The sequence below is a fragment of the Lytechinus pictus genome, chromosome 6, assembly GCF_037042905.1.
Source record: "Lytechinus pictus isolate F3 Inbred chromosome 6, Lp3.0, whole genome shotgun sequence".
In the NCBI taxonomy this organism is placed as follows: domain Eukaryota; kingdom Metazoa; phylum Echinodermata; class Echinoidea; order Temnopleuroida; family Toxopneustidae; genus Lytechinus; species Lytechinus pictus.
Genome location: NC_087250.1, coordinates 12708512 through 12729468, shown reverse-complemented (window position 1 = coordinate 12729468; position 20957 = coordinate 12708512). Strand labels below are relative to the sequence as shown.

General features: G+C 38.1%; 1 protein-coding gene across 1 annotated transcript; it reads right to left on the bottom strand.

The window, feature by feature from the left end:
* Positions 1-1750: 1750 nt before the first annotated feature.
* On the bottom strand, positions 1751-13765 carry LOC129263339 (monocarboxylate transporter 13-like). The gene is made up of 4 exons (XM_064100936.1): positions 13523-13765; positions 6539-6679; positions 4115-4975; positions 1751-2119 (listed from the first exon to the last, which is right to left on the bottom strand). The coding sequence occupies exons 1-4, from the start codon at positions 13740-13742 to the stop codon at positions 1986-1988; spliced, it is 1356 nt and encodes a 451-aa protein (XP_063957006.1). The 5' UTR covers positions 13743-13765; the 3' UTR covers positions 1751-1985.
* Positions 13766-20957: the final 7192 nt, after the last annotated feature.

Genomic DNA, 20957 nt, shown 5'->3' with positions numbered 1-20957 from the left:
TCTTCATCTATACTTCTCATTCGAGCATAATATTTTCCCAAGTTTCCGCTAATTTGTGTTATCAATGGATACATTCCAACTTCTGCAAGTATTGCTAAGTGGCTGCTCCTTTTGTTAATTCCTAAGACATTTCTCAACCATTGAAACTGGACACACTGAATTTCATTTCTCAAATACAACTTTGAATTACCATTTGCAAGCTCCGCTAACTTTTTAAAGTTGACGGTAAAAGCGCCCCATACCTCCGAAGTTCCGAACCATATAAGAGTATTGGCTTTATTAAAGAGTCAAATATTCGTGATGCGGTTTTTATATTTGGAAGATTGTAACCAAAGGATTGAAATAATTTGAATAATACTCTCTTGGCTTTATCTGCCAGATTAACTCTTGTATCTTTGAATGAACCGCAGTTATTGAAAACCAAACCTAAATATTTTGCATGTTTAACAACTTCAATGTTCTGACCGTTTACCTCGAAAGCCTGATCTTTCAAATTTTGTCCATTCTTGTTACAAATCATCATTTTTGTTTTGTCAGTATTAACATTCAATAGCCATTTATCACAGTAAATACCAAGTGTATCTAACAATGTTTGCATTCCACACCTTGATTTTGATACCAATACAATGTCATCTGCATACATTAAACAGTTGACTAACTTTCCATTTAACTCAACTGGATCAGTGTCAGTAGTTCCTAACTCATGAGGCAAGTCATTTAGATATCGGTTGAAAAGGGTGGGACCTAATGTACACCCTTGTTTTACGCCACAATTGCTTCCAAAAGTCTCAGTAATTCCTTCATTCAGCTTTACACTCAACTTTAGTTTTTTATACATATTAGTTACAATCTCGTAAAAATTGCCTCCTATACCATATTTCAGCATTTTATAAAACAGACCATTCCTCCATATACTGTTGAATGCTTTTCGCAGGTCGACAAAACACAAATATATATTACACTTGTCATCCAACTTATGCGTTCTCACGTATTTGTCTAAGATGGTCTTTAATGTAAATATGTGATCTAATGTTCGATGGCCTTCCTTGAAATCTATTTGATTATTAACATTGAACATTATCAAACCTTGATCGTTACACAGTTTTCAAATGGAAAACACCAAGCTCATTTAAACGCACATCACATTGGAAGTTTACAGCTGCTCTGAAGCAATTAATATATTTGCTCAAAATGTGAAGACATTTCAGTGGTTGCACCCCATGTGTGGCAAGTATTCAACACAGTGAACTGGCCACACTGGTAAACATACTGTATAGAATTGCATGGAATTCATATACATATATATATATATGTACTGAATCGCATTGAACGGATTGTGGCAATTGACATACTCCTATAGGCCTACCAACCCCTCCACCTATGTCTGTTTCCGGGTATACACAGTAAATGATATCACCTCAAAATATGAAGCTACTGCGGCCACAAAGTGAACAAACATCTGTTATTTACAGTCTTTACATAATTTGTCTATTCTGTGAGCTCATTGTGTACAAATCATAGAATAAGAATTTAAAATGATCACAAGAATATATTATTTCAGGTAGAAATAAACAAAAAATTGTGTATTTTCCTCGATGAAAAGAGGGCAGTTGTGACTCAACACATTCTGTTCACAGTTTCGCTCTTCTGTCCTTGTAATCCTTATTTATCTTCTCCTTCCTACTCTTACCCTTTATTGTTCTTGTTCTTTTTTTCCTTTCTTTATGTTAATTGTTCTTTCTTTCTTTTTAGTCCCTTTCTCTTTCTTTTTCGATCATCATCTTTCTTGTTTGTATTGTATTCCTTCCCGTTTTGTCTTTTTTTGTTCTGTCTATATTTTCATGCCTTTTCCTTTCCCCACTTTTTGAAAGATCACTGGATGCCCCCCCCCCCGGCTTTCTCCCCTTTCTCCCCCTTTCATCATGTGTCCACGGCAAGCTTAATCGCATGTTAGGAAAAAAACATTGCACATTTGCAAGGACATCTCACGCGTGAGAAGAAGCTTGATTTCTTTTCTGTAGGATGGTGAAGAGGGCAATCAGTATGATGATGGCGGTATCCAGGAAGGCTAGGACCTTGAATGCCACAGCGAATGAACCAGTTATTTCGAAGATGAGACCTGTAATGAAAAGCAATAAAATATATAGGTATTTCAGTATTTCAAGTCCGGCGGACACTATAACGATTCGTTGCGATCCGAAATTTTAAAGAAATTGTAATAACATTTGATAAGAACATTCCATCCAATGACACAGTTCAGAATAGTGGTAGGTCTACTGAAATCAAAATCATGTCGAACTTTATTTTACTTCTTGGAATTTTCATATTAAATGCCAAGTGCGAAGAACGTGTTGTATTCGATCGCATATTGCGCTCGGCTTTGTGCCACAGTAACACCAACCCCAGTTCCCAGATTAAATGACGTATTATTGGTCGTTTAAGATATATATGGATTGGTGTGACTAGCTATAGGTGCCACGAGCCTAATTACACCAGGAGGGATAAAGATATTCGTTCGACCCAACCCATTCGAATTTTTTCAATTTGATATTGCTGATTGGCAAAAGTGTATGAATATGATTCAAAATCTAACACTGATTCTAGAAATGGTAACTACTGAACTTCCTTTGCCCAAATTGGGAAGATATATCGATGATTTGGAATTATTTTTTGACTGGCGGAAGAATTGGGGCTATTTTACTGTTTCAGTTGATGAATTTGATCCCATCATAGTTATCTTCATAGATGCCGATTTATTTTTTTAAAATGAGCAGGCTACGATACCCTTCTCTGGTCAGATATGGAATGTCAGATATATATCCTATCCAAAGGTAGTAAAATTCGACCCTCTAATTTCATATTTATTTTTTGTGAATTTTTCTTAAGTGCCATTTTAACACACAAGTCTATGCAATGTTTTACGCGCGTGACACCATTACGATTTACTTGCACATATCATGATATCTTAATCTTGGCTGGAAAGAACAGTTTTAGAAAGTGTGTTTGCACCGCATTCACAGTGTGTTCGCACTGTTTTCAGTGTGATCACTCTGTGTTCAGAGTGTGTCCGCACTGCGTTCATTGTGCTCACTTTATGTGTTCAGAGTGGGTTTGCGCTGTGTTCAGTGTGCTCACACTATGTCTACAGTGTGTTCGCAGTGCGTTCAGGTTGCTCAAACTGTCTTCACAGTGTTGTCATAGTGTGTTCATATTGCATTCTTAGTAGGATCATGATGTCTACAGTGCAATCACAGTGTACTCAATTTGTTCACAGTGTATTCACAGTGCGTACTTTCACTGTGTTCATAGTGCATTTTTAGTTAGCTTAGTGTGTTCACGGTTTGTTTGCCATGTCACTGTGCTCAGTGTGTTCACAATGTGTCCCCACCGTGTTCATAGTGTGTTCAGGTTTTTTTCACACTATATTCACAGTACGCTCAGTTTACTTTACACTTCCTTATATAATTGCGGGTACTCTCTCCTCACTTCTACCTCTTTCTACTTCCCCCCACCCTTAATTTTCACTAGTCGCGGATTCTAAATGGGAGCATGCACCCCCACCTTTTTTTTAAATTCTATATTTGTACAATTTTTTTCCAGAAGAAATTGTTAGTGGGGTGGGATGTAGTTGCCCTGGATAGGCCATTGGTATAACTATACAATTTTTTTCTTTGACTAATTATCTCATAGAAACTTAACTGTAACACCAATTTTATTTTCCTACTGCATTTTCTTTACGGCGTCAGAATAGGGTTTATTTAATGGTCAAGTCTACACTTTCTAAATATTCATAAAGACGATTGGTAAAGCTGTAAAGTAACTTGGTAAAGACTGGAGCAACTGGTCAGCGTTGCGCAATGGGATAATCTCTACACTTACAATGGCAAGGTTTTGTGTTCGAATCCTATTATATGCAAGAAGTTAATATGGGGGATCCTTTCGTTGATAAAAACTGATGCGAGACTTTTAATAAAATACAAGTCAAAATCTTCAAGCCTAATTCAAAGACTCCAAAAACTGCTTATCAGTGGTAAGGAAAGATGAAAATGGCAAAAATTCGTGGGAATAACAGATCCAAATCCCGTCATTAAAATTTGATAGCAATAAGACCTACCTGTTAAATAGCTTCCGATCGCAACACCAATCCCCCGAACGAAGGACATGACTGATAATATCCCAGAAAAATTCTCTTTGGCAACAGAATTGTGCAGGACAGCGTAGAATGAGGAAAACGTTGCGTACAGACCAAAACCAGCAAATAAAGTTGAAATAAGCTTTAATGATCTGCTCTGCAGGAATGCAAAACTGAGTAAGCTAAATGAGGAAATGCTGAGTCCTGTTACTAGACTCCGCTTCCCCCACTTCGGGCGGAAGTAGAGGATGGCACCACAGGCGATACGCCCGACGAGACCTCCACATGATCCCGCGAGCGGAAAGTATGCTGCTTGAGTGGGTGTGATTCCGTATGACGTCACACAAGGGACCATAAACAGTACCCAACCGATGAAGGTGATTTGATGTAAGAAGAGGGACGGGAGAATCAACAAGCAGTACAATTTCTCTGCCAGCACTGTCTTTAAATCGGTTACCTCCCCAAGCCAGCGAATACATCGTTCAACCTTACACCCAAGATTAGCTGCTGCACCTTGTTTCGGGGTGTTTTTATCAGAAGATCCTAAACTCAAAGACACCGTGCATTCTCCGTATCCGCTAGTTTCTTCTCCAAACCTTGGCAAACCTACATTCGGCCTCAATAGTGCAGCAACTACAACAAAGTGCAAAGAGATGGCACCCAGGCATAATAAAGCGCCATCTACGTCGTATGCAATAAGTAGGTATGACGTCACAAGTGGGAGAACAATTCCTCCGGCCTGAGCACCGGTTGAGCCTAGTGCATTAGCGGCGGCGTACTTTTCGTTGAAGTACTGGTGCAGAAGAACGGCCGTTGTTTGGTAGACTGGAGAGGACAAGGCACCTGTAATCATGGTAATATAAGATCATTATTCATTAAAGCCTATTAGATTAAAATTACAGAAGTCCAATTATTATTTTCAAAAGTAGCGAAATTTGATTCCTGTTGTATTTGATAGCGCCCAGAAAGATTTTAAGAAAAATCAAAATTCGGGCACACACTTTCAAGATATCTGTGACTTAAAACATCACATTATTTTCGGGGAGATTAATAAAACACGTGTTAGTGTATTGAATGGAAAGTGTTTCGGGTCTTTTTTAGTAGGCCTACTAAATAATTATTTTGGGGAACATTTTTTTTCTGGGAAAAATTGTTTCCAAACCGACCGATGACGGCATGTCATTTATCAATATATTATATTGGTCTGGATTCGGATACCGGCGCCGCTGTAGCATAACAATACATTCCCCATGAAAGAAACCGCCTCGATCCAAACTGATCGATGGAATGTCTTTGGTATTAACGAGAATGGTTTGGATTCGGTTTCGCCGGTTTGACGGTTTCTTAATACGGAGTTTTCGCAATCAAGACGCAAAACGCTTTTGGGAACATATATATAGAATGTATTGAATAAATGCACTTCAGGTCAATTAAGTATTTGACTAGGGTTGGTGAATCGAGAATAAAAACAATACTGTTTAGTCCTGGGGCCTTTCAACACGTGAATCTTGAATCATTGTAACGATTTTCTATTCGACTTTAGACTCATCGGAACTTTCACACGCTCACTCGGAAACTGTGATTTGAATAGACCAGTTCGTAGTTACCCATGGACAATTTTCGGTCAAATGACCTTTCATTTCTTTCATTATGATAGGCAGATTTCAAAGCAAAATATTACGTAAGCTTGCCTTACATAGCAGGATGAAGAAATTGAATAGACCAGGTGACTAGAATAGCACACCGATGAACACTTTATGAAGGTATTTGTTGCATTCCTACTTTGAATGCATATCATAGCATGTTGCACAATGTACTTGGCAAACGCGTTGTTGTTTTTTGTGGATGTAAATGAAAACCACAATTCAAAAGAATATATAAATAATCAAGACATCAAAGTTGGTGCTTATCTCATTAGATTTTAAACCACCATGTCACTTTAGTACAAATGACCTTCCTCTGATCATGCGTAGAATCTTTTGATCATGCGCAGAAAGGAACTACGAACTGGCTTAATCCCGAGCGAAGGCGGAGTGTGTCCATGGTGACTAGCTAATTGTCAATCAAAGCACTACATCGCAAATACAAAGTACGACGAGTGCATGGCGATTGTATTGTCTACGGAAGTGCTTGAAAGGTCACGTTATCTCCTCCAAACATGCACCCCCCGCGCCAAAGATGTTTTTGAGGCCAAGCCTTTCACACGCAAAAATTCGTCCCGTAATTTGAGTGAAACCTGTAACTGGAATCACCTCCGGAGTAGAATTTGAATTCGACGTGGTTGTGATTAGCATTCGTTTTAGTTCACACGTTCTAAAATTCGTCATTTACTTTTTTACTGGAATCATCATTCAAAATGCGATTTTTTTTTTACCTTGTGAAAGGGCGGTAAGTCGATCATCTTACCTGCTGCAATAAATAAGACCCCGATGATCCAAACTGACCACACAGCCGAGGACAGCATGATACACATCGATGACAGAATAGCTCCGATAATGGATAAGGCTCTGGGTTCGAATCTCCTTGACAGTAGATGTACAAATGGACCTAATATAAAAAGACATATAATTGTGCATGGTAACCCAAAATTTCCGGTCTCAAAATACGCCTTTTGGAGTAACCGATTTTTGATTTTCAGTCATAGTGGCTGACCTTATGAGGACAGAAATTACTCTCGATCGGGCCTTTTTTTTTTATCAAAGTGGAGACAAAGGCAGAGTAGGGATTCGAACTCACAACCTTGCGATTATGGGTCCAATGCTCTATCTCGGCAGGACAGCGCTCTGCTGGTAAACGCCAAGCTGGTATATAACCAATTACCTTGGAAACATTTTACATCTAGGTTAATCAGTCATAGTGGCTGACCTTATAGACGACAGAAATTACTCTCGATCGGGCCTTTTTTTTTATCAAAGTGGAGACATTGACAGAGTAGGGATTCGAACTCACAACCTTGCGATTATGAGTCTACCTCAGACTTTGTAAACATTGACCTAAAGTACCATGGTCAGTGACCCAAATAGTTTGTCTTGGTCATGAATCTTTTATTGTACAGAGTTATGCAGCGCAGCAGGCTAATTAGAATATTTCTATTCATGTACTTCATTCCTTTGCATAACTCAATATTAGGCTTTCTGCAAGTTTTACATTTGTTCCCTTTTTTAATACTAGGATGATTCAAATAGTTTCCAATGTTTTTATTAAAGCATAAAGCAGGTGAATGCCATATTTGAGTAGATTGTGTTTTAAATAGAAATTCTATATTTCAATTAAAAACCTAGCTAGAATTAATATTGGTCACTTGAAGCTTAGGATTTGGAGAGGCAAGACCTGGATTTTCTCTGAGAGCAGCCGCAGCAGCTAGGCGGCTGGGGTTTTGGTAGCATCAGCAAAGCCGACATGGTCAGGCGAAGACAGCAGGATAAGGCTTTACTTCTAGAAACAGAGCGTGGCAATTACTTGGTTTCTAGCTCTTATGCACTGTACTTCTTATTTTTGTACCGCATGGACATGGGCTGCTCCAGGCTTCGAATCTATACACAACAAAAAAGGTAAGTCCCCCCTTAAACAAACATCAATAATTTCCGAACCAATGCGAGTTTTTAATATATTTTTACACGAGCGTGTAGGTAATTTTATAAGCTATCCTCTGAGTAAAAGTTATGGACGTATTTTACGTCATGCTTCAGTGAGCACCGTCAGAAGGCAAAAATGTCACTTTTCAAAAGTCACAAGCCATATATCATTACTTTGATTCCATTTTATTGGAGCTAAATCCACATTCTCATCATGAAAAATAGTCAGAAGGCTTGTAAAAGGTACTTTCTAAAAGACGATACAACTTTTTTGACTAAATTTCACGGTTGAATAAACACAAGTCCAAATTTGCTATAATTGGATTTTCTTACACATTTCTATCAATAAAAATGATAGAATATGATGACAGATATTTTTGGGAAGAGTATCTTCAACAATATTCATCGTTTCGCGGTTCAATGAACATTTATTGAAACAAAAAATACGATTTTCAAATATCATAGGCATATATTGTTTCATTTTGGTAACTGAAAAAAATATTCTTTCTCAATTTTTTTGTTATGTTCATGACCAATTAACATGCTTCAATGATTCAAAGGCGTTTAATTAAACATTCACGCTTGAATGAACATGTGGAATGTGATTAGCTCTTTTTTACGTTATTGGAAAAATTGCAATTTGTAACTATGGATATCTGTCACAAACCTCCTTGCATAGTTCATTTGATTTGATTTTTATGAAAATCCCGATGTTTAATGCATCAGTGAGCACACAATATTCGAAAATTATGCAAATGAGAAGAAAGTTCAAGGCCTTGGCCCCACTCTGTGCCGTATCGAATGGTTATTTTGGTGTGCGCGCCTTTTGGATAGTCTTACTCTGAAGCCATGTGCGAAGTTTCATGAAATAACTGTTGGCAGAAGTAACAAAAACCGTTCATGAAACAAACCCTCATTTCATATTTGTTAAAATTTTGACTTCCTCTCTCATAGACTTGTGTACATTATGGGTGCATATGTTTAAGAACAAGTAACCCCTTATTCAATATGGTGGAACTTTTTTTCAAGGTTGTCTTTAGCAATGTCATTTGGCAGTAATGTTTATCAACCTATGGGCAGAATTCTGTGCAAAAATGAAATCGATTTGCTTATTTATGGATGAGTGAGCACGCATCAAAGTGAGAAAATTGGTATTTTCAATGTCACAGACTCATTTTTAAGTGAATATTGGGGGCAAATTCGGTTTCAAATGTGACTGTAATTGCTGTTGTTTTTATCATCCATCATTTCTATCACCACACACTTTCCGAACTTTAAACATTTTCATGGTTGAGTGAGCACATTCGAAAACTTAGGAATGAATACTCTTTATACTGCATAAATGTATTCTTTTCCTAACAATTTCTCATGATCAGTTTAATTTATGGACAAATCAGTGGTGGATCCAGAATTTTAAAATGGGGGAGGGGCCTATAATCGGGGGAGACACCAACATTTTCGAATTTTAACATGATCTAACAGGTTGTAGAGGATACTACCATAAACCCCTATGATGATACGTCACAATACAGGGGCCGCGGAACGGTTTTCAAAGTGGGGGGGGGGGGGCTGACCATGCAAAAAATCACAATCGTTTGGTCATTTTTACATTTTTGTACATGCTTTTAGAAAAAAGTGGGGGGGGGGGGGGCTGAAGCCACCCCCTCCCCCGCTTCCGCGGCCCCTGCAATACATTGTGCTCACTCAACCATGAACATACGATATCAAAATTGTGTGTGGAGTGGCTAAATGGTGGATAGTAAAACAGCATAACACCATAAAATTCACCTAAAAACAACTTTTGCCCAACTTTGTATTTGCACAATCTGAAAAACGACTCTTGTGACTTTCGAAAATGGTCACATTTAATTCAATCTTTAATTACTCATGCATGACTCGACCGATCAATCTCATTTTTCACCAGGAGTTGTCTAATTAGTGTAGAAAACCACCTACGAAATATCATATCTCTAAATAATTCCGTTCAAAAGTTAAAGCAATTTGATTTAGGGGGGACTTACTTTTTTTGTTGTGTATATTTTGTCACCAGTTAAACTGTAGGTGAATTTGAATGGTTAATTCACTGTAATAGTCTGATTTGACAAATTTTCTAACATTCATAAAGAAAGAAACTGAGTTGTCTTGGCTATATTGCTGTCATTCATTAACTTGACTGATGTGGTGATTATGATGATGAGGAGGAGGAGCAGGAGGATGATAATAATAATGATGATCCACAGAATTTATATTGCGCCATATTTTTGTAAAAACAATCATAGGCTCAGTCAGTTAAACTAATTATTACACGTCTGCTGAAATAAGTGAGTTTTGAGGGACGATTTAAAGAGTTCAATGTTGTCGATTTCACGGAGTGAAGAAGGGAGGGTGTTCCAGAGGCGTGGAGCAATAGATGGGTAGCCACGGCATCCGTATGTTGTCCATTATTTGGCATAAGCAGATGAAAGATAGTTACAAGGCCTTTTGATTTGAAGTTGGTCTATGTTATTGCGAACATTTTAAAGATATATTCTTGGAAGTTCGATATACTTTGACTTTAATTTGACACATAAATTGCTCATAATTGCAAATTGAATGTTTTTTACAGTTGGTCATTGTTCACTTACTATAATGGAATTAGAAATGGAATTAGAAATCAGAAGTTATTTTAAGGAAATAACTATTATGTAAGAGATAATTATTCAATGCATAAAAATAAACCTTATGTTAGGGATAGGTAGTTTTTATGCCTTGGTATTTTATTATCTGTCGATGGCGTTGAGTATGACGTTGAGTTGGACGTTGAGTCTGGCGTCGAGTCTGGTGTTGATGTCGACGGTATTATGGAGACGGTAATGATGTCCGTTGATTGAAGGCGTTACTCAGGCTTAGATGTTTAAACTATGATGTAAAATCTATGCTAGTAAAGTTGAGTCAGTCAGGGCGAATGTCAAATGATAACTTAATTCGACCATGTTAGACGATTAACGAGTTAACTTCAGTATCCCCTACAAGTTCTTCAAGTCAAGAAATATAACTTTCGGACTAAAGATTAAGGCAGTAACACAGCAAACTGTTCTCGTTATATTCTCATACATAAACAAATCTTTGATTGATTAGGAGATGAAGAGATCGAACCTCGTAACATGATGATGATGATGATGATGATGAGATATTGCATTACTGGATTGTTTGCAAATTAGGATTAATCAAACTGAATATTTCATCCTTATTGAATTTGATGATTTTATCATCCATGTTCTATAACGAACGCCCATATCCATACAACTTCATGTTTTAAATTTGATCAGGGGCCGTTTCATAAAGCTGTTCGTAAGTTAAGAGCGACTTTAAGATCGACTGGCGATCCTTTCTTGTGGTAAATGATATTCGCCATTATATGTTTATCGGTGGTTATTTAGCGTATAAGAAAGGAAGATTAGTCGTTCCTAAAGTCATTCTTAACTTACGAACAGCTTTATGAAATACCCCCAGATGTAACCACTGTTCTGAGGAACACTTGAATTTGAAAATTTGAATTAAAATCTAATTCCCTCAAAATTTTGTGTCCATTGTTACTTTGTCTGAGTTCTGTATTTAAGAATGGAGCAACAAGACCAACTGGACCAACAAGCTATCACGCCCTCCCCTTGGCCGTGACATCCACCTTTGGCAGGATCAACTTTACCAACTTTTTTTTTTTTTTTTTTTTTTTTTTTTTTTTTTTTGGGGTTCTGCAGAGGGCTGAACATGGCGATAATGATGTATGATCATGATCATGTATTCACCATAATTTAAGGAATTTGACATCAATTGTGCCTAAACTTGTGCATAGCTTATGGAACGTTTTATGAAACAACCCCTGGCTTAGTTTGGCAAACGCAAAATTTCTTGCCAAAGGTCAGTGATGCTATTGCAATAATTACACATCCAGATATTAGCAGGAGAAATTTCCAGAACATGTTATTTGTATCCTTTTATTTTATTCATTTTCTTCGTTCTTCCTCTCTTTTTGATTGACTCTGATTTCTGAAGGGGGTCGATTTGTAACTTCTACCCAGTGGCGTACCGTGGGTCAAGGCATTGGGGGCACCAGCAAATTTTGAGTCACTTACTGGGCGCGCGAAGCGCGCTCATTTGTCAGGTATACCGACCTAATAGAGACATTTTAAGGACTTTGCCATTAAACGGATATATGTATCTCACTGATCAATTAATGCGAGCGCGAGGTAAAAATGTTTGATATTTAGACCTAAAAAGAGACATTATATAAGCAAGTTCTAAAATCATGGTACGTTCCTGTGTCACTAAACAAACAATGCGAAGCGTGAGCTGAAATTTGTGGATATATTGACCCTAAGGACATTTTAAGGATCATTATTTAAGAAATGAAAAAGCATACATATCTCACCATAGTCTTCTAATGCGAGCGTCAAGCTTGTTGATTTTGTTAGAACTACACCTAAACACATACCATGCATAAAGCACTTTTTCTAGTCATTGTAATCATGAGCATGATATCTCACTAATAAAATATTAATTCGGACTTGAAAAGGGACATTTTAAGGCTTTTTTGTAGGAATTTACTCATACATGTACGTATTCACTAACCAAATGATGCGAGCGCGAAGCGCGAGCTGAAATTTGTTATATTCAGTCCAGAAAAAGGGACATTTTAAGGACTGTTTTTAGGAATTCATGAAGAGCAGACATATCTCACCAATCCATTGATGCGAACGTAAGGACGGACTGGAAACGTTTTATATTCAGACCTCAAAAAGGGGGCAATGACTTTAAGTAGTCATGAAAAAGAAGCATATATAACCACATAAAACAATAACTCGAAGTGCGAGGAAATATATTTGGTGTAAAAAAACGTGACGACAAACGTTGACTTGAAAACGGGATATCTTAGTACAACAAGATCATATATCTCATTAAACAGATAATGTGAGCCCCAGGAATGATGAACGCATAGGCTCTAAGCAAAGTGTGTTTCATAAATTTATAAAAATAATCTTTCTCAGGTCTATGCTAATATATTCAAATACATATAATATAACGTAATGTAATATAATTTCTTCTTCCCCCACAAAGTTTTTCTTTCATTCTCCCTCTTTGTCTCCTTTTCTCTTTTTTTTTCGCCAGCCGATTGGGGGGCACGTGCCCCCATGCCCCCCCCCCCGTAGTTACGTCACTGCTTCTATCCCCACATCATCTGGCGCTGATTGAGTATTCCAAAGTCATTATTGAAGAGGTCTTTTGTTCGAAAATAAAAGGGACTCCTCGGAGATAGTCGTAAATACTATTAGGTAATACATACGCCGTGGGCAATCAGCATACAACATTTAGCTATTCACCGACGTATAACAAATCTCAGATCATCAGTAACTCGTCGTTCACTTAACTTAAAGTATAGGGGTAGGATATGCCGAATATTTTGTACGGATTATCCCCCAGTTCCATAAAGATTCTTGGATGTGCCCCCCCCCCCTTAAACGCTAAACGTAAGGATTTGTCATGGCAAACTTCTTGTAAGATTACATTTTTAAAATGCAACATCTGGCAAATGTAAGCACTTTGACTACGTTCTTTTTATTTTGAATGATGCTTTTTTTCATCACCAAAAAGACTACAAATAGTAGGGGGGCATTTAATTTTGTGCCCCCCCCCCCTTTCCAAAAAGTGAGGCAGACGCATCCCCCTGTGGCCCTGTCCCCTGGGATCTCCGCCCATGCACGCCACACGTGCCCCACACACACACTCTCTCTCACACACACACACACACACCCACACATTAGACATTTCTTGTACTCACTTGTCATCAAGAAAACGGCGTACTCCATGGCGAAGATCAACCCAATCGTTTCGTATGAGGAGTCCAGCCTTATGACTAGGTACGGCATGAGTAGCCCGAGCGACTTCAACATCCCCTGCTGTAGCGCTGATAAGACAAACCTTGCCAGAAGAATCGCGAACCGCCAAGAGTTCGCGACAGTCTCCGGCCGGCCTTCAAGATTGCTTCCGCGGTCGCTCATCTTAGCGGAGTGCCAGATCAACCTGGAAGAAAAAAAGAGAGCAACTTGAATATATGATTTTTGAAGAAAATATGCATACCAAATTGACAAACAGGTAGACCTTTTTAATAGCCTTTTCAGTTTCTATTTATTCACTGATTAATTATATTCATTGCCAATATTTCACCGATCTGTTATATATTATATGCAGACCTCTTTACACATCGCATCTGCATCAAATAAACCAGTTTGTAGTTCCATTCTGCGCATGATCAGAAGAAAGTAATTTGGACTCAAATGGCAAGGGGGTTTAATAATGAAATAAGCACCAACTTGATTTCTATGTCTTGAATATCTATATATTCTTTTGAATTGTGCTTTTTATTAGATCCCCTAAAGGACAACAATGCACTCATTACGACTGGTTATTAAAGTGCATTGTAATAGCAACATATACACAACAAAAAAAGTAAGTCCCCCCTTAAACAAACATCAATAATTTCCGAACCAATGCGAGTTTTTAATATATTTTTACATGAGCGTGTAGGTAATTTTATAGGCTACCCTCTGAGTAAATGTTATGGACGTATTTTACGTCATGCTTCAGTGAGCACCGTCAGAAGGCAAAAATGTCACTTTTCAAAAGTCACAAGCCAAATATCATTACTTTGATTCCATTTTTATTGGAACTAATTCCACATTCTCATCATGAAAAATATTCAGAAGGCTTGTAAAAGGTACTTTCTAAAAGACGATACAACTTTTCTGGCTAAATTTCACGGTTGAATGAACACAAGTCCAAATTTGCTATAATTGGATTTTTTACACATTTCTATCAATAAAAATGATAAAATATGATGACAGTTATTTTTGGGAAGAGTATCGTCAACAATATTCATTGTTTCACCGGTTCAATGAACATTTATTGAAAACAAAAGATACGATTTTCAAATATCATAGGCAAGTATTGTTTTATTTTGGTAACTGAAAATGATCTTTTCTCAACTTTTTCGTTATGTTCATGACCAATTAACATGCTTCAATGATTCAAAGGCGTTTAATTAAACATTCACGCTTGAATGAACATGTGGAATGTGATTAGCTCTTTTTTACGTTATTGGAAAAATTGCAATTTGTAACTATGGATATCTGTCACAAACCTCCTTGCATTTTATGAAAATCCCGATGTTTAATGCATCAGTGAGCACACAATATTCGAAAATTATGCAAATGAGAAGAAAGTTCAAGGCCTTGGCCCCACTCTGTGCCGTATCGAATGGTTATTTTGGTGTGCGCGCCTTTTGGATAGTGTTACTCTGAAGCCATGTGCGAAGTTTCATGAAATAACTGTTGGCAGAAGTAACAAAAACCGTCCATGAAACAAACCCTCATTTCATATTTGTTAAAATGTTGACTTCCTCTCTCATAGACTTGTGTACATTATGGGTGCATATGTTTAAGAATAAGTAACCCCTTATTCAATATGGTGGAACTTTTTTTCAAGGTTGTCTTTAGCAATGTCATTTGGCAGTAATGTTTATCAACCGATGGGCAGAATTCTGTGCAAAAATGAAATCGATTTGCTTATTTATGGATGAGTGAGCACGCATCAAAGTGAGAAAATTGGTATTTTCAATGTCACAGACTCATTTTAAAGTGAATATTGGGGGCAAATTCGGTTTCAAATGTGACTTCAATTGCTGTTGTTTTTATCATCCATCATTTCTATCACCACACACTTTCCGAAGTTTTAAAATTTTCATGGTTGAGCGAGCACATTCGAAAACTTAGGAATGAATACTCTTTATACTGCATAAATGTATTTTTTCTTACAAATTCTCATGATCAGTTTAATTTATGGACAAATCAGTGGTGGATCCAGAACTTTAAAATGGGGGAGGGGCCTATAATCGGGAGAGCCACCAACATTTCCAAATTTTAACATGATCTAACAAGTTGTAGAGGATACTACCATAAACCCCTTTGATGATACGTCACTATACAGGGGCCGCGGAACGGTTTTCAAAGTGGGGGGGGGGGGCTGACCATGCAAAACATCACAATCGTATGGTCATTTTTACATTTTTGTACATGCTTTTGGAAAAAAGTGGGGGGCTGAGCCCCCCGCGGCCCCTGCATTATTGTGCTCACTCAACCATGAACATACGATATCAAAATTGTGTGTGGAGTGGCTAAATGGTGGATAGTAAAACAGCATTAACACCATAAAATTCACCTAAAACAATTTTTGCCCAGCTTTGTATTTGCACAATCTGAAAAACGACTCTTGTGACTTTCAAAAATGGTCATTTTTAATTCAATCTTTAATTACTCATGCATGACTCGACCGATCAATCTCATTTTTCCCCAGAGGTTGCTTAATGAGTGTAGAAAACTACCTACGAAATATCATATCTCAAAATAATTCCGTTCAAAAGTTACAGCAATTTGATTTAGGGGGGACTTACTTTTTTTGTTGTGTATATATGCGTTCCTAGAAGACATGCAACAAATACATAAATAATAAATGGAGGCGCGATAGCTCAGTCGGTAGAGCGGGGGACTCGTATTCCGGTGACCCGGGTTCGATTCCCACTTGGTGCGCTAGTGCCCTTTGGTAATGCATTAATCCTCAGTACCAGGTCCTTCGGAGGGGACCTTAAGCCGTCGGTCCTCTGGTTGCTTGCTTACAAGCATTCATGCTTTCTTAGAAATCAGGTTAAAAAAAATCACCACCAACAAATACTTTCGTAAAGTGTTCATTGATTGCGTTTCTTGTCACCTAATCTATGCAAATTCTGCAGAATGGCTTACAGTATACCATGCTCTGAAATTCGCCTATCCTAATGAAATGAAAGAAAAACAACTGGAACAAGCTTGTCTATGAAATGGTCCGGGGGGGGGGCACTCAGTATATAATGCCTAGTGGGTATGTGCCGCGGAGGGGACCCCCATTTTTACACTCAAATTTCCGTTCTAAGGCATAGCATTTTGTCTTATTGAGAAAAAGAACAAAGAAAGCCGCTCCAAAGCATAGCATTTTCTTATCGAGAAAAAAGAAGAAAGAAATCTGCTCCAAAGCCTCGATCGCATATTTCCGTTACGCCGTTCCAGTCGTATTGATCTGCTACAATGAGCCGCAATTTTAGTGAAAAGCAGCCGCAGAGCGCTGTACGTCGACCATCGCATCTGCGCTGGCGCACCCAAAGCCCTTGCCGCCGGGCTAGTTGCGTATGCCCGTTCCATAGGGATGAATACGCACTCAGGCGACTCGTTCCAATTAGGACCCCCGTTTTCACAAACATTTGTAGTTCCGAAGCCCGTTCCGAGGACCCTCCTTTTTACAATAAGCCTGCTCCAAGGCCCCCGTTTTTTGTCTCGCCCGCGGCACATACCCACTACTTTTTTGGTCGAGTGCCCCCCCCCCCCCGGGAACTGGTCTACTGAAACGGCCAAATTTGATCAAGAGGGCCATCGAGAGTATGTTGATCTAGATCCACAGAATGAAGTGGTCCTTTGGTAGCTTGTTCCTCAGCTAATAAGCAATAAAACAACAATTTTACGGAATGCTACCAGCACTTTTCTCTGCGGGAAGCTGAAGTGTGCCACGCACTGGCGTAAATCCGTGTTGATGGGTGGGGGGATGACTGAAATATGTTGGCATTGTTTTTGCAATCATGTTTTTAGATATGCAAGGAATTGTCATTGATATGTCCACAGTGGCGTACCGTGGGTCACGGCATTGGGGGGGCTCCAGCAAAATGTTTGAATCACTGAGTGAGTGCATGCGCTAGTGATCGCGCGCTCAGTTGCCAGTTATACTGACCTAATAGAGACATTTTAAGGACAATGTCATTAAACGGATATGTATCTCACTGAACAAATAATGCGAGCGAGAAGCGCGAGCTGAAATTTTTTTTTATTCACACCTAAAAAGGGACATCATAATCAAATTTGTGTAATCATGATAGGTACCTGTCTCGCTAAACAATGCGAGCGCGAAGCGCGAGCTGAAAATTTAGATAATTCAGACCTGAAGTGGGGCATTCTAAAGTTTCTTTGTAGGAATCAACTAGAACAATACGTATTTCATTAACCAAATGAATGCGAGCGCGAAGCGCGAGCTGAAAATTTAGATAATTCAAACCTGAAGTGGGGTATTCTAAGGTTTCTTTGTAGGAATTAACTAGAACAATACGTATTTCATTAACCAAATGAATGCGAGCGCGAAGCGCGAGCTTAAAATTTTTGATATTCAGATCAGAAGAAGGGACATTTTAAGGACTGATTTTAGGAATTCATGAAGAGCAGACATATCTCACAAATCCACTAATGCGAACGTAATCACGGACAGGAAATGTTTCATATATACGAAGACCTTAACATGGGGCAATCACTTTTTGAGTCATGAAAAAGAAGCATATGTCACTACATAAAACAATGATAACTATTTAATTTAAATTCAATTTAATATGTCTGCTCTTCATGAATTCCTAAAATCAGTCCTTAAAATGTCCCTTCTTCTGATCTGAATATCAAAAATTCAATTTTCAATTTCAATTCAATTTATTCAAATAACTCAAGTGCTAGGAAATATATTTGTTTCATATTGACTTGAAAACGTGATGTTTTGGTACAACAGGATTATATATCTCGTTAAACAGACAATGCGAGCACCAGGAACAATGAAGACGTAGGCCCTGGGCAAATTATGTTTCATAAAGTTATGATAAAAATGTTTCTTATGTAATGTAACATAACATAATTATAATATAATATAACATTATAATGAAAAATATTTTTTTCTTTCCCACTACGTTTCTCTTCCTTTCTCCCTCTTTTCTCCTCCCCCCCCCCCCTTTCCCCGGTTTTTTTGTCAGCCGATGGGGGGATGTGCCCCCCATGCCCCCCGTAGTTACGTCACTGTATGTCCATATATATGGCAAATACCCCTCCAATATTATTATCTTTTTTACCCCATGATGGTTTAATGGTTTTATTAGAGATTACATTCAAATTTTTTTGACATTCCATCTGAATCCCTTCCCAAAGACCCCAACATTGATGAATTGGAAGAAACGGGGGTTTCTCTTCAATGTTATAATAAGGACATAAGTATTTCGTTTGGAAATGGTGAACTGGCTCTTTATTTGCGTTTTATGATTCAATAATATTGTTTTATTTGTTAAGCGGTATTTTAGGAAGAATTTTCACCAATAAAACAATTATCTCTTGTGATTTTTTTTCTTCATTTCTTTCGTAAAAAGTGGGGGGATGTCTGTACAGGCCATCCCCCCTCCTCGAAAAGTGTGGGGGGGGGGTAAATACCACCATCCCCCCGGGATTTACGCCAGTCACTGCCACGCCGATGACGATGATGACCCGGGATGATGAGCGAGTCGGCGAACTTTGGGGTCGATGGATAACTAATTACTGAAGTTCATTTGATACTTTTGGTTAAAGGGCGATTCAAGTTTAACCCAACTTCATAAGTTAACCCTAATACCTCGGAACAGCAAAACTGCTATAGGGCCTATTGAGAGAAAAAATTCCAAAAAATGTTGCATTTAAAGGTCAAGTCCACCCCAGAAAAGGGTTGATTTTAACATGTTTGATAAATAGTGAAAAATCAAACAAACGTACGTAACGTTGAAAATTTCATCCGAAATCGGATGGCATTTTGAAGTTTCTCCTATTTTTCACCAAACATGCACAACTCAGTGACATGCAAATCGGATGCAAATGGGTTAATCGATGATGTCCATCACTCACTATTTCTTTGTTTGTTATTGTTTGAATTATTCAATATTTCATTTTTTACATTTTCGATAATTAGGACCAACTTGACTGAACCTATAGTGTTAAGCAATGCTAATTCCACATGTTCAGGGAGGAATTAATCGTTGTTTCCCTTGACATTGAGGAGAAAATTAGAATATTTCTTGTTTCATGTAATAAAATACAAAATAAATAGTGAGTCGATGAGGTCATCAGTCTCGTCATTTGCATACCGACCAGGATGTGCATATAACTGTTTTGTGAAATTAAGCAAAACTTTAAAATGTCACAACTTTCTTATTTTATTTCCGATTTTGATGAAATGTTCAGTGTTATGCTTGTTGGATTTTCCTCTTTTTATTCAAATCAACTTTTTGTTGGGTTGGACTTGTCCTTTAATAGAGCTGATGCGGCACATTTCATTATTTTGCCCAGTCTTTTCTCAATTTGGTTTTAGGGGTTTGATTATGAATTTTCAGACATTGGGAAGCTTGCCTGCATCCATTTTGAAATTGATTGTGATTGAGACATATTCTATAAACTTTCATGATCATCTTCCTTGTCATACTAGCTTCGTCCACTGCTAATGCTGCAGTTACATTTCCCCTATGGCGCCCGTACGGCTATTCGGCATCCGTTTTATTGTTATTATTCAAACATGGACCTACTATAGGTCCACCATTCAATCCACAAGATGTAGCTGGTCCAAAAACTTGTTAAAACGGTTGTTTTTTACTCGCCATAGGGGAATAATAATAATAATACACAGTTCTTGTATAGCGCATATCACAATTATGAATAATGTCTCTATGCGCTTCCAAAGGACTTGGATATTATTACCCCAGCTGTAGCTTGGCAACCGTAATTACTGAAATTATTGCGCACACGCATTTCAAGGAATAGATTCCTGTCAGGTACCCATTCACCTCACCTGGGTTGAGTGCAGCATAATGTGGATAAATTTATTGCCGAAGGAAATTACGCCATGGCTGGGATTCGAACCAGCGACCCTCTGTTTCAAAGTCCGGAGACTAATCCACTGGGCCACAACGCTCCAACGAATGATAAGTCATGCGCTATAATTGACAGAAGAGAGTTTGGCTGCTTTTCGTTTGAGGAGTCATAAGTTTTTATTGTAAATGTATACAGGCTTTTTATTTTATATTCTCATGTACTTATACTTGATTCAAATGTCTAGCAGTCTTTGAATGTCTCGTGGTTTTATGATGCGTCGATTTCGATGTATTTCTTTGCTTTGATTTTTGGTAGGAGGGGCCGGGGGTGTAATTGCAGTTGACATTCCTTCGTGTTTTCATTGTTCAAACCTGATAGGCGTGATTCACAAATAGTTTTACAGCAATAAGGGAAGTGGGTTGCAGGATGTTGTATTGCTTTTTGTACACTGTGACAAGACAACGGATGATGAAATAGGACAGAACGCGAGGAGGTCATGAATGT